Source organism: Oppia nitens, unplaced genomic scaffold (genome assembly GCF_028296485.1).
Source record: "Oppia nitens isolate AA-2021 unplaced genomic scaffold, nextdenovo-longstitch-racon4-pilon3 scaffold9_pilon_pilon_pilon, whole genome shotgun sequence".
In the NCBI taxonomy this organism is placed as follows: Eukaryota; Metazoa; Arthropoda; class Arachnida; order Sarcoptiformes; family Oppiidae; genus Oppia; species Oppia nitens.
In genome coordinates this window covers 2,597,201-2,608,733 of record NW_026533253.1, presented here as the reverse complement: position 1 = coordinate 2,608,733, position 11,533 = coordinate 2,597,201, and the positions used below count along the sequence as shown (strand labels likewise).

The 11,533-nt window shown below is 28.5% G+C and overlaps 5 protein-coding genes across 7 annotated transcripts; 3 read left to right on the top strand and 2 right to left on the bottom strand.

Annotated features, from left to right (window-relative positions):
• Positions 1–140: 140 nt before the first annotated feature.
• Positions 141–1,696, bottom strand: LOC128964610 (uncharacterized). The gene is made up of 4 exons (XM_054311238.1): positions 1,583–1,696; positions 1,016–1,531; positions 432–953; positions 141–359 (listed from the first exon to the last, which is right to left on the bottom strand). The coding sequence occupies exons 1-4, from the start codon at positions 1,583–1,585 to the stop codon at positions 264–266; spliced, it is 1,137 nt and encodes a 378-aa protein (XP_054167213.1). The 5' UTR covers positions 1,586–1,696; the 3' UTR covers positions 141–263.
• Positions 1,697–1,930: 234 nt separating this feature from the next.
• On the top strand, positions 1,931–3,076 carry LOC128964650 (BLOC-1-related complex subunit 6-like). Its single transcript, XM_054311281.1, has 5 exons — positions 1,931–2,460; positions 2,523–2,650; positions 2,733–2,816; positions 2,885–2,961; positions 3,019–3,076. The coding sequence occupies exons 1-5, from the start codon at positions 2,028–2,030 to the stop codon at positions 3,074–3,076; spliced, it is 780 nt and encodes a 259-aa protein (XP_054167256.1). The 5' UTR covers positions 1,931–2,027.
• A 1,081-nt stretch (positions 3,077–4,157) lies between these two features.
• On the top strand, positions 4,158–5,122 carry LOC128964556 (phosducin-like protein 3). The gene is made up of 4 exons (XM_054311182.1): positions 4,158–4,179; positions 4,245–4,570; positions 4,645–4,856; positions 4,965–5,122. Exons 1-4 carry the CDS (start codon positions 4,165–4,167, stop codon positions 5,063–5,065), a joined length of 654 nt encoding a protein of 217 aa, XP_054167157.1. The 5' UTR covers positions 4,158–4,164; the 3' UTR covers positions 5,066–5,122.
• A 125-nt stretch (positions 5,123–5,247) lies between these two features.
• LOC128964652 (cullin-3-B-like) lies at positions 5,248–9,019 on the bottom strand. Of its 3 annotated transcripts, none has more exons than XM_054311285.1 (13): positions 8,576–9,019; positions 8,421–8,502; positions 8,149–8,346; positions 7,974–8,087; positions 7,635–7,910; positions 7,335–7,563; positions 7,103–7,251; positions 6,588–7,043; positions 5,963–6,527; positions 5,826–5,894; positions 5,681–5,753; positions 5,423–5,599; positions 5,248–5,350 (listed from the first exon to the last, which is right to left on the bottom strand). In XM_054311285.1, the coding sequence occupies exons 2-13, from the start codon at positions 8,478–8,480 to the stop codon at positions 5,326–5,328; spliced, it is 2,391 nt and encodes a 796-aa protein (XP_054167260.1). In that variant the 5' UTR covers positions 8,481–8,502; positions 8,576–9,019; the 3' UTR covers positions 5,248–5,325. The 3 variants fall into 3 exon arrangements, with proteins under 3 accessions (XP_054167260.1, XP_054167259.1, XP_054167258.1); XM_054311284.1 differs by having other exon boundaries at positions 5,423–5,753; positions 8,576–8,727; positions 8,799–9,019; XM_054311283.1 differs by having other exon boundaries at positions 5,423–5,753.
• A 1,290-nt stretch (positions 9,020–10,309) lies between these two features.
• On the top strand, positions 10,310–11,363 carry LOC128964560 (putative sugar lactone lactonase YvrE). The gene is made up of 2 exons (XM_054311185.1): positions 10,310–11,045; positions 11,116–11,363. The coding sequence occupies exons 1-2, from the start codon at positions 10,340–10,342 to the stop codon at positions 11,319–11,321; spliced, it is 912 nt and encodes a 303-aa protein (XP_054167160.1). The 5' UTR covers positions 10,310–10,339; the 3' UTR covers positions 11,322–11,363.
• Positions 11,364–11,533: the final 170 nt, after the last annotated feature.

Genomic DNA, 11,533 nt, shown 5'->3' with positions numbered 1-11,533 from the left:
TATTGGTTTAATATAATAAATTAATCAAATGAATAGTCATTTTTGATCAAATATTTGGCAATTAAATTGAAGATAAAGTAGTATTCAATATATCAATAGAATAATAAATATAAGTTCATATAATTTGTTTGGATATCAGTACCGGTACTAAAAATTTGCAATATTTGACACTTTTATAGATTTTTTGAAAAATGTGTTACTCTTTGGCAGTTCTTTGGATAAATTTAGTAATTATAGAGTAATAAAATGATTTTTATGGTATATTATTCATCAATTTGATTATCTTTAATGTTTTGTTCTCCACTTTTAGTATTATCCGAAACCACATTTAAAGACAATTCAATTGTTGATTTATCCGTCTATTATGTAATAATAAAATCAAATAAGAAATATAAAAATTTGAAATTATATACAAAACAAATATTAATTACATTTTGAGTAGTTTTCAATTCATGGATTTCCGATATGATATGACGAATGCCGATAAATACAAACAATGCATTCTTCAGCAAAAATATTGAGATTTCTTTCTTGATTGAGATCCAGAAAATTATTCTTAATATCATATAAGGTATGTTCACAAAAAGCATTCGCAAGAAATTATGTAAAATATCAATACGAAGACTAACACTATGGGAATACATCCCACTCTTACTTAATTGAAATAAACCAATGGTTGGCAACAAAAGATTGATTGTCGCCAACAATACCACAAACGATGAGATCCACTGATTGTCTAAATTAAACTCTTTACTGTCTGGAAGTAATAGGTCTAACAAATCAATGGAATCAAAAATTTCAAACACAGCTAATGTTGTCAGTTCTTTGATACACTCTTTGGATTTATTGCTGCGATAATTGCGATGAATTTCAATCCAACAGAAGAAGACAACAGTCATCGCCGCTAAACTTATATGAATAGTAAACGGATGGAAATCCTCGACATTCTTCTCCTGTTTGGTATTCAAACGATAGTACAGTTGTATAATATCATTGTTTAATAAGTCTTTAATACCTTATTAATGGACTTCATATACAAATTCGGTGCAATATTCTGAAGATGTAATATAAATATTTTGGTAGAAATCAAAACAGTGTACAAAATCCAACAAATCCAAAGAAGTGGCAGTTTTCCCAATACTTTGGGAAATCTTATATTAAAATGTTTATTGTTTTGTGAGACACTCTTAACATTGTTGTCAATGACTTCCAGTCTTGTTTGTTCCGCAGAAGAGTCGCCAATATTTGATCGCTTAAAGACATGATATTTACGATAATAACGAATTGCAACAATTGATCCATAAATGAAGAGAAATATAACAATAAAGTCGACCAAAAAGTAGAAAAACCAGAGATTGTTGTCTTTGTTATGAAGAGTTAAACAATAGCTGAGAGAGTAGTTCTGATACGACAACACCACTAATAGTATGATTGTATCCAAACATCTATAGATCAGACCTAATGAGTCCAAAGAAAAAGACAAACATTTGTTCCGACGATTGTCTGCACCACCGATGCTCTCATGTCTTGACTGTCAAATAAAACAAGACATGAATTGATATAATAAAACAATTAAACAAACCATTTGTCAACTCTTAAGTTTCTTCAGTGTCTTTAATGTCTAGTTTATTGTCAACACTTTGTCAACACTTTGTCAACACTTTGTCAACACTTTGTCAACACTTTGACAATCAGAGCCTTTGTTTGTCAAACAAGTGGTTTGTATTCAACAAAAGTTATTGAAAGCAAACTTTGATATAAAGTAAGTTTAAAATAGTCATCACTTTTGGTATAAACTTTGAGTTAATATAATGTCAATTAAGTGACAAATAATTAGTGTTTAAATAGAATTTAAAACTAATTTTATAAATAAATAAAATATAAATTTTTTATTAAATTGAAAAAACAAACAAAATATGACATCATTTATGAATTGTTTTGTTTGTAAACATTAGGCAATCAATTGGTTGTCAAATATATTGATTGATTCAATCATTAGTGATATATCAGTGAATTGAGTCCACAAAATGAGTGCAAACGAGACCATCAAAGACACGGATAACGAGTCAACAATAAGTCCTTTGAGTGCTAATGAAGACCAGTTCGGCAACGATTTGATCACTTCTTCATACAATGAGATCTCCTTCTCTGATCAAAGCGATGACCAAACAGACGGCGAAGCGGCCGAAGATCTCGAATACTGTGATAGTGACCAACAAAAGAGTGATAAAAAGTTATCATCGAGTTTATCGTTACCACAATTGTCTTCATCGATCATTAAATGGACGGAACAAACAAAAGCCAGTTATGAAACGGAAAACTTGCGGCCAAATGTCACCTATGGATCAGATCCTAACGAAACTCCCGATTATGTTTCATATGACGGAGATATGGTGTCATACGTTACACAAGATTTACACCAAAAGATTAAACACAGCTCTTCTTCGCCATCTTTCGATGGTTTGATCCAATTGTTGTTTAATGTTTTAGAAATAATTGATTTTTATTATTATATATTTCAGACAATTTATCTCAACAGACGTCTACAGGAATTGAATTCAAATTATTAAATGATTTGGAAAAACAATCAAAACATTTGTCTAATAATATCAGTTCAATGTTAAGACATATCTATGAATCAACACATAATGTATTTGTTTATAAATTTATAACATATCATATCATTTATTATTTATTAATAGTATTTATTTTTAAATTAAATCATTGTTTAGATTACATCCCTAACTGTTGAATGTATTTCTACTTACGAGACAAGTCTTAATAAGACTTGTGATGTCATTGACGCTAATATTAAGGTTTAACTAAATTTTTAAAATTATAATACCGTATAATATGTGGTCTTTAATTGTATTTTCATTTTTAGTCAATGTATCAGTTGATGGCTAAATGCGAAGAATTAAATCAATCAATGAAACCAATAACTAAATTAACTGAAGAATTGTATGTATTTTATATTTAAATTAAATAAATATTTGTTATTTTTGTTTTAATTAATAGGAAAGAAGTTAAACGTTTGTTAGAATTATTTGAAAAAACGGTCGACTATAGGATGTGAATATAATATAAAGACAAATACTGTAATTAAAATTACTATAAATTTGTGTATTTCATTCATAATAATCACAAATGTTAACAAAAAATATATTTATTTATAACAACATTAATTTGAATCATTTAACAATTATTATTATGATAACTGTTAGTATAATTTTTTAATTTTTTTTATTATAATTTTGTATATACTATTTTAATATAGCAAATTTTTACTAATATATTATATTTATATGTAATAAAACTTATATTTAATCAATATTACTATTAACGGACAAATATTACAATACAATCCGCTGTATTGTGAGTTGAGGTAAGTTTGTATAAAGTGTGTCTTATTAATGTGTTATTAATGGGGGGCTTAGAAATAAAATCATCAATGAATTAAATATTGTTAAGACATTATTTGATATACTTTCTATAAGTTTGTTTTGCCAATGCTATAGCTTTCAAAATTTATTTTTCAAAATTTAGCAAGGTTAACTAAGAGTTAACAAATTGTCACTTAAAACTATTGCTTTATATTGTGTATAATATATATGAATTTAATTCATTGTAATTCATAAGTCAATGTTTTAAATTCATCTTAAATACAATTTTATGTTAATTACAAAAACTAAATATCAATAATTTTTATTAGGATTACATAAAACAATTTTTAAATTTCTGATCAAATAATTTATTTAATTTTAGTGACACATAATTGTACCTAAATTTAGTAATTATAACTTAATGTTGGTATTCATATCAATAATAATGAATATTATATTCAATGATTGTATAAATTTAATTGATTTAAACTTTAATTTAATGACAAATATTGACAGCCATTAGTCCATTGAATATAATGACATGAGTTTAATAAGTATTATATAATAATATACAATACCTTATAGTAAACACCCATAAGTTTGGCACAAATACAACAATAATTTGAGTCTAAAAATAGTAACTTTAGATCACTTGTACTGTATTTCCATAAATAGCAATACATAGCAAAACATAGCAATACATGCTTTAAGTTATTGTATTTATAAAACATTATAATATATTTAAATATATAATTAATTAATTGTTATAATAATCTCTAATATGAGTCAATACGAGGTATAAGACAATTGTCAACAATATTATCATTTGTTTGATTCAATTAGTTTTTCTTCATTAAATAGGACACCGAATGGACAGATATATTGAAAAAACACGGAATCATTAAAGAGGAACCAAAAGTAGACACAAAAGATGAAGAAACGCCACAAATATCAACGTTTGAAAAGAAATTAAGTGAAATTCAAACCGAAGACGATTTGCTTGAATTGGATGAAAGCGATGAATGTATACTAAGAGAGTATCGTTTACGAAGAATAGCTGAATTAGAGGCTCAGTCGATGACACCAAAGTTTGGTGACGTCCGAGAAATAACAGCCTGTGATTACGTACAACAGGTCAACAATGCCGGACAACACATACCCGTCGTTCTACTTCTTTACCAATCCGGGTATCACTTGATTTGATTTGTAATACATATCTTAATTCAGTTTAGCCAACCATTACATATCATTTAAACTGTAGTATTCCTGAGTGCACTGTTATGTTGAGGATATTGAATGAGTTGGCCGTCAAATACCCGACCACGAAGTTCCTCAAGAGTATAGCCTCTCTATGTGTGGCCAATTTTCCCGATTCTAGATTACCGACAATCTTTCTCTACCAAAATGGTATACTTAAGAAACAATTGATTGGTTCGCAAACGTTTGGCGGAAAAGATAACATTAACATTAAAAGTAAGCGTTTGATATAAATTGATATAAATTGATATAAATTGATATTATTTATTATCAAATAACAATTCATTTAATTTATTATAAATAATAATCCATTTCTTCAATTAGCTGTCGAATGGCTTTTATCACAAAACGGATTCATAAGTTGTTTGGATAAAGAGTCGCAAGAAATCGATAAGAAGTCAAATAAATTTTATGAACAATACTAATGATTATTAGAAACAATGCGACAATAAATATATTAAAATTATGATTATATAATAATAAATGCCATTCACAGTAAAGTATAAATTATAATTACATTACATTTCTCATCGAAAATGGATTTTATGATGAAAATGATAATTTTGGTAAAAATAATTTTATATATACTATTCAGTTGTTAACATTTAATAAATATTAAATAATCGGCTCTTACAGCTTGTAATTATTATATTTATTAAAGTAATTTAAAGTCCAATATTCAATGTTAAGCTACATATGTATAAAGTTTCCTATAAAATACATAAATAATTATTTATTATAATTATAAGTAAGAATTTAGTATTCAATTGTCACTGTCATACCTGTCCTCAGGAGTTCGGGCCAAATATTCGCGTTCAATAAGACCTTCAATTCGTTTCTTGATAACAATAGGACTCGGAAGGAACCGTGTCTTCAACTGTTCCGTGACTTCAGCCACAAGACTCGCGTGAGACATTCGTTTTCTAGCTTTCATTATCCTAACAATAGCCGCCTCTATCGTAAAGTTAAAAGTTAAGGAAAATAGTTTTTTTTTTACAATAATAATAATAATAATAATATGAAGATTAATTAAAGGATATTCATGTTTGCGGTCTTCATCTACTTTAGATCGCGTCTCTTTGCGCTCTGGCTCTGACTCTCCCTTAGCGGTCACTAAATATATATATCAAATGATAATTACCGGTAAAAAATGTATAATAAAATAAGTATTTTAATGAGTAATACCCGCTTGGATTTTGACGCGATGTAGTTTCGATGTAAACCAATCGTTAACCATAAATACATGATTGGCTTCTACTCAATAACATTATTAAATATAATTAATAAATAATTGCTAATCAAATGAAATGCACAAACAATACCCATCTCTTTAGTTTTAGGAGTCTTAATGAGCACTCTTTGAGTTGCTTTTCCCATTGCTAGTGATTGAAGTGCTCGAACCAAATCCTTTTCAGGAATATCAGTCTCGTTGGCGATGTCTTCATAAGTAATTTTTTCTCTTGTATTAAAAAGCATAAGAATACACATCTGATGTGTTGACACTTGAATGATGTGTTTTCGAGGAATAACTTTTGCTGAAGTATTAGTGTTATTTGAATTGATTTGGTTTGTTGGTGGCATAGATGATGAAGTGCTGACAGTATTGTCGAAACTGGTAGTTGAACTCGAAGAGCACGCATTGGTGTTTGCATCCGTTAAGTTTTCTTCTCTTTTAACGCCATAGAAGACAGCATTGAGATCAGCCCAACCAAGTTGTGACTGAAGTGTTAATTGTCTTCCACTATGTTTTCCTAAATAAAATCTACGAAACGCTTCAAATGCATTTCTAGGTGACGTCGGAATGTTACACTTGGATAGTGTTGACTGAGTTGGCCAGAAACCAGTGGTCAACACCCGTACATTCAGGTCGACTCCATATAAATTTATCTGAAATCATAAGACGTTTGCAATCAAGTGATTAAAGTCAAAATAAAACATTAGACATACTTGTGATGAGTTGACGTGTGATTTGAACTCTTCCATCATTGTATTGGAAACAGAGATATCTTTGAACATACCCTCCAATTTGGATGTGAACTGACAGCCGCACTCTGTCTTCAATTTGGAAATCATATTCTTCTCTGAGTCGTCTGAAACACTTTTGTTGAGCAAAAGACGTTTAGCTAAATGTTGTTTATAATAGCGTTCAAATACATCCTTTTCTTGAAGATAACGAAACAAAACCATTGTTTTGTCCAAAACCTGTTCGATCTCTTGTTCAGTCATCCCTTTAACGCCTTTCTTTAGTTTGTCATCAATGAAAAGTGACAGATATTCGGGTGACTTAGGGTTGAGATTCAAAAAATATTCGAAATCTTTTGCTATCATTTTAAGAAACTCTTTGTCTCCGTTAAATGAATTCGAAAGAAAGGTATCGAATCGGTCTTTTAAATCAAGTAATGACTAATCAAACAAATTAATTAATTAATTCACTATTCAATGGAACCGATAAAAGCAAATACCTGAACAAAGACAACAGCATCGCCTTTAGTGGCCTCTTCTTCAGTTACCAATGCTTTTCCTTGTTCTCGAAGATAAGCACTGATGCAAACAATGATTGTTTGAAGACCATTAGGGACGCGACAAAACAGTTTATACATACAACACAAATCTATTATGAATTACACACAAAAAGCATAACAAATATTTATTAGTGCTTTAGTTTCAGCAAAACTTATGGACAAACAAACAAACCTTCAGTCTTCTGGTTCTTCAACATGTGAACGACTCCGGAATTTTCCATTTCAACGATTGTCTTCATATGTTTGCTAATTAGTTCCTCTTCAACGACCCGAACTATTTCATCTTCAGTGGATTTGTCGAGATAGTGTTTGGCCCGCTCTGCCTCTTCATTAATACGTTGATCCACTTTCTTCATGTAAACAGAAGCACTGTTTTCTTCCAAAAACTTTTGACTTTCAAACTATAATTTCATAAATTATTTTAAAATTAAAGACAAATTAATTATGTGTTCAAAACAACGTCTAAACATACTCTATAAAATTCGGCGGACTGTTGAAGGAATGGTCGTTCAAAGTCTTCTTCATAGACCGATCGCGACTCAATACCCAATTGCATAAGCATTTGACAGGCATTACGAACGGCCAGCCTATCGATGACCTCTCCCTTACGCTCTCTCATAACCATTTCGAGTAACGTTTCCCTCAAATGGTCGCGAATATTACCGTATCGGACCACATGATCGCGAAATAAATTTAAACCCAAATTGTAGACATTATCGACATTGTTTTGTTGAACATACACCCGATCCTTTTGATAGATAATTGTTAATCAAATAGTCAAATATAGTCGACAAATAATATATATGCCTACCATATACATGAGTATATCCCTAATCATAGTCATACTGGTTTGGTGGTCATTCCAGGCAAGGTTTAAAGTTTGTAAGAAATTGTTGTTCAATGCATTCAAGACATCGACGCGAACCTAATATATTGTTATTCATTAATATTGTTATTCAGTATAAATATAACGAAATGATGCAAACCTTTGTGACCAAATGATCTTTGACGACATCCCTGAGCCCGTTATACAGTTTCTCTCCGTGTTTATGCAAAACCATTGTATAGGCGTTGCGATACAGCTCTTCAAAACTGAGTCCACTGTTGTTCTTCTTTTGGATCTCTTGTATGGCATTCTTCAGCAAATTCCATATATTCTGCACATACTTCTCGTCCATCGAAGTCTATAATCAAATGAAAAAATAAGATTCATATTAATATCAATGACCTTAAGTAATGAAAAGTGTGGATCACTTACAGGAAAGGCTCTGATTCTCATTTTGGTGTCTTTTTTGGTCGATTTCAAAGAACTCATCATTTAATTCAACGCCAATTGCTATCTAATCGCCAGTAAAGACAAAAACAATTAGCATTTAAATGATGGCACGTGAGGTGCAAATAATACGTGCGTACAGTAAGTGATTGTTGTAGTGATTTAGCTGTCAATCACTATTAAGTGATGGCATCCGTCACTCAAGTGATGATAATCACTGAAATACAAAAATCTGTCGAAGAGTCCAATCTATCACTGCATTTGTCGCTCAAATCATTCAATGAGTCGATCACTATATCATTGATTCAATCACTTAGTGGTAAACTCTTTGCAAATAAATTCAAACTCAAATCAAATGCAAACCAAATGAAAGTAAAAGTAGAGTTAAATTGAGACCAATTGTCACCAAAATCAGTGTTGAGTCCAATGTTGTCAAACATTGAACATTCAATTGACAACTCTATGGCTTTTATTCACTATTTTTGTTGTTATACTACAGTATACAGTAAATCGCTATTTAACTCAATACACACACAACACACACAATACACTAAATATATTACAGTATATTACAGTATAGCCATTCAATTGAGCCATACATACATACATACATATATATATATATTCATTCATTCATTCATTCATTCAATAGTGTAATACAGTATGTCTTTTACTATACATTAATACTGTAATATCACAAATGCATTGAATAATCATTGCATACAATATATACGTCAATCAGTTTTTTCTACCCTTTCATTGTAAGACAATGTTGTCTAGCATTTGATTTGAATCAACATTTGGCATCATTTTTGATATAAATTTATATAATAGCTTATATACTGTATATAAGAGAAAATATAAATTTGACTAAATTTATATTAATAATTATAATACTGTAATAAAATTTATTTTATCTAAAATTATGTATATTATGTATATTCTTCTCTACAATAATAATATAAAAGTTTAAAATAGTCGACATTTATATTAATCAACAAAGTTTACTATTAAATAACTTGTAAAAGTGCTCAAGTTTTTATAGATTTCAATTCATAGTTTACCCATATATTTGTATAACTTTATACAGTATCATAATTTACTACAGTATATATTTTATTTAAAAAATAAAAATGTTATTTATTATAATTTAAACACATGTATTATACAGTACATACATAGGTTTGATATATTTATAGCATAATTGTTATTATACCGTATATTCAACTAATTATATATCATATAATTTACGGTATATTTTCTAAATCAGTATACTGTATATGCAATTCCCAAATAAAATTATGCTTATACTCAACTGTATTATAAATTTTTACTAATATCCAGGCTATATACTGTATAATTTATACTGATATATTGATATTATATTTTTGGACATTATAAAATTGGTACTAAAAATTGGTTTTTAAAATAAAATATATAAATGTTTTTTATAGCTACACTGTACTGAAAATCAAAACATTTTTTATACAACAATGAATTTTAGTGACATATGATATACTTTAGTAAGTTTTTATGTGCAGTTTTTTCTGTAAAATTTATTATAATTTAGTATAATTTTATTTGAAAACTATTGATTTAAAATAAATATAAAATTAGTTGAATTTTCTAAATTATCCAGGTACACTTAGATATTTAGGTTATTAAACTTATTTATATTATATAAAGTATTGTTGTGATTAGTTAGTATATATTTATTAAATTTATTAATAATTATTGGTTAGACTTAAGTTAAAAAGTTTGTTGATTGACGTCAAATGAAATGAATTATCAATTTGTTTCAAATAAGGTGTTATCTGACTCTTGATTATACAGTAGAGTAGGGTTTATATAATATAATATAATATAATAAGTGTTGGATTACAGTAATAATTAGTGTGTAGAAGATGTCATTAACAGTGGAACCAATTAGTGATACTAAATACCATTTAGCTGAGGGTCCTTTTTGGGATCATAAACATCAAAATGTCTATTTTGTCGATGCATTTGTTGGTGATATTCATCAATTTGACATTAAAAATAGTAAAACAAAGACATATCAACTCAAAGATTTGGTTACTATTGTTATTCCTTATGAAGACAATTCAGATATTTTGTTAATAACTCTAAGCAACCAAATCATTAAATATGACACTAGAAATGGCAATCAAGAAATGTTGGCATCGATTGCATTACCAATTGAAGGCAAAGAACGTTTCAACGACGGAAAAATTGATGGAAGGGGTCGACTATGGATTGGAAGTGTTGTCAATGGATCCAATGGTATTGTAGCTAAAATGGGTAATCTTTATAAATTTGAAAAGAATCGGATGATTAAAATGTCAGAAGGATTTACCATTTCTAATGGTATGACTTGGAATCAAAACTATACGAAACTTTATTTTAATGATTCTGAAGACCAAAAGATTTATGTCTTTGATTATGATCTGCAAAATGGATTAATAAGCAATAAAACGATTTTTGTAAACATCAAGACAAGTGATTACTTCAAAAGCAATGAATATCCCGATGGCTTGACTATCGATGTTAAAGGATATCTTTGGACGGCATTATACGGTGGATCAAGAGTTGTTCAAATCGATGTCGAATCAGGTATTAAATTATATAATAATAATAATAATAAGTTAATTATCAATTTTTGACTAATTTTACAATTTATTAGGAAATGTAATAAATTCAATAACAATTCCGTCGCCTCTAACGACATCAGTTGCTTTTGGCGGTCCAAATATGAATCAATTGTTTGTCACTTCTGGAAATGAAGGCAAAGATGAATATAAAAATAGTGGTCAAGTATTTAGAATTACTTCAAACGATCCAAACTTTAAAGCATTAAGATTTGAACAATATTTTAATCCAAACTCTTGATTATAATAAATATTTAATTTTTAGAATCAAAAATCATTATCGAAGGAAAACAAATAGTCTAAAACAGAAAAGTACTGTATATTAAATGAGATTTTTATTAAATAATTGTAAAAATAATTTATTTGCAGATATATAATAAAGTATTAATAAAAATAATAATAAAACAATATTGCAAAAAAGGATAATGACAAACATTATTTAATAATAATTAT

Coding starts and splice junctions, on each gene's coding strand:
- LOC128964610 (XM_054311238.1), bottom strand. Junction 954..1,015: donor ATATGAAGTCCATTAATAAG/GTATTAAAGACT, acceptor AATACCAAACAG/GAGAAGAATGTCGAGGATTT. Junction 360..431: donor AATTGAAAACTACTCAAAAT/GTAATTAATATT, acceptor ATTACATAATAG/ACGGATAAATCAACAATTGA.
- LOC128964650 (XM_054311281.1), top strand. CDS start 2,028: ATGAGTGCAAACGAGACCATCAAAGACACGGATAACGAGTCAACAATA. Junction 2,651..2,732: donor TCTATGAATCAACACATAAT/GTATTTGTTTAT, acceptor ATCATTGTTTAG/ATTACATCCCTAACTGTTGA. Junction 2,817..2,884: donor TCATTGACGCTAATATTAAG/GTTTAACTAAAT, acceptor TTTCATTTTTAG/TCAATGTATCAGTTGATGGC.
- LOC128964556 (XM_054311182.1), top strand. Junction 4,571..4,644: donor CTACTTCTTTACCAATCCGG/GTATCACTTGAT, acceptor TTTAAACTGTAG/TATTCCTGAGTGCACTGTTA. Junction 4,857..4,964: donor AGATAACATTAACATTAAAA/GTAAGCGTTTGA, acceptor TTCTTCAATTAG/CTGTCGAATGGCTTTTATCA.
- LOC128964652 (XM_054311283.1), bottom strand. CDS start 8,480: ATGATGAGTTCTTTGAAATCGACCAAAAAAGACACCAAAATGAGAATC. Junction 7,911..7,973: donor GGGATATACTCATGTATATG/GTAGGCATATAT, acceptor ATCTATCAAAAG/GATCGGGTGTATGTTCAACA. Junction 5,351..5,422: donor GCCCGAACTCCTGAGGACAG/GTATGACAGTGA, acceptor TGTATTTTATAG/GAAACTTTATACATATGTAG.
- LOC128964560 (XM_054311185.1), top strand. CDS start 10,340: ATGTCATTAACAGTGGAACCAATTAGTGATACTAAATACCATTTAGCT. Junction 11,046..11,115: donor TCAAATCGATGTCGAATCAG/GTATTAAATTAT, acceptor ACAATTTATTAG/GAAATGTAATAAATTCAATA.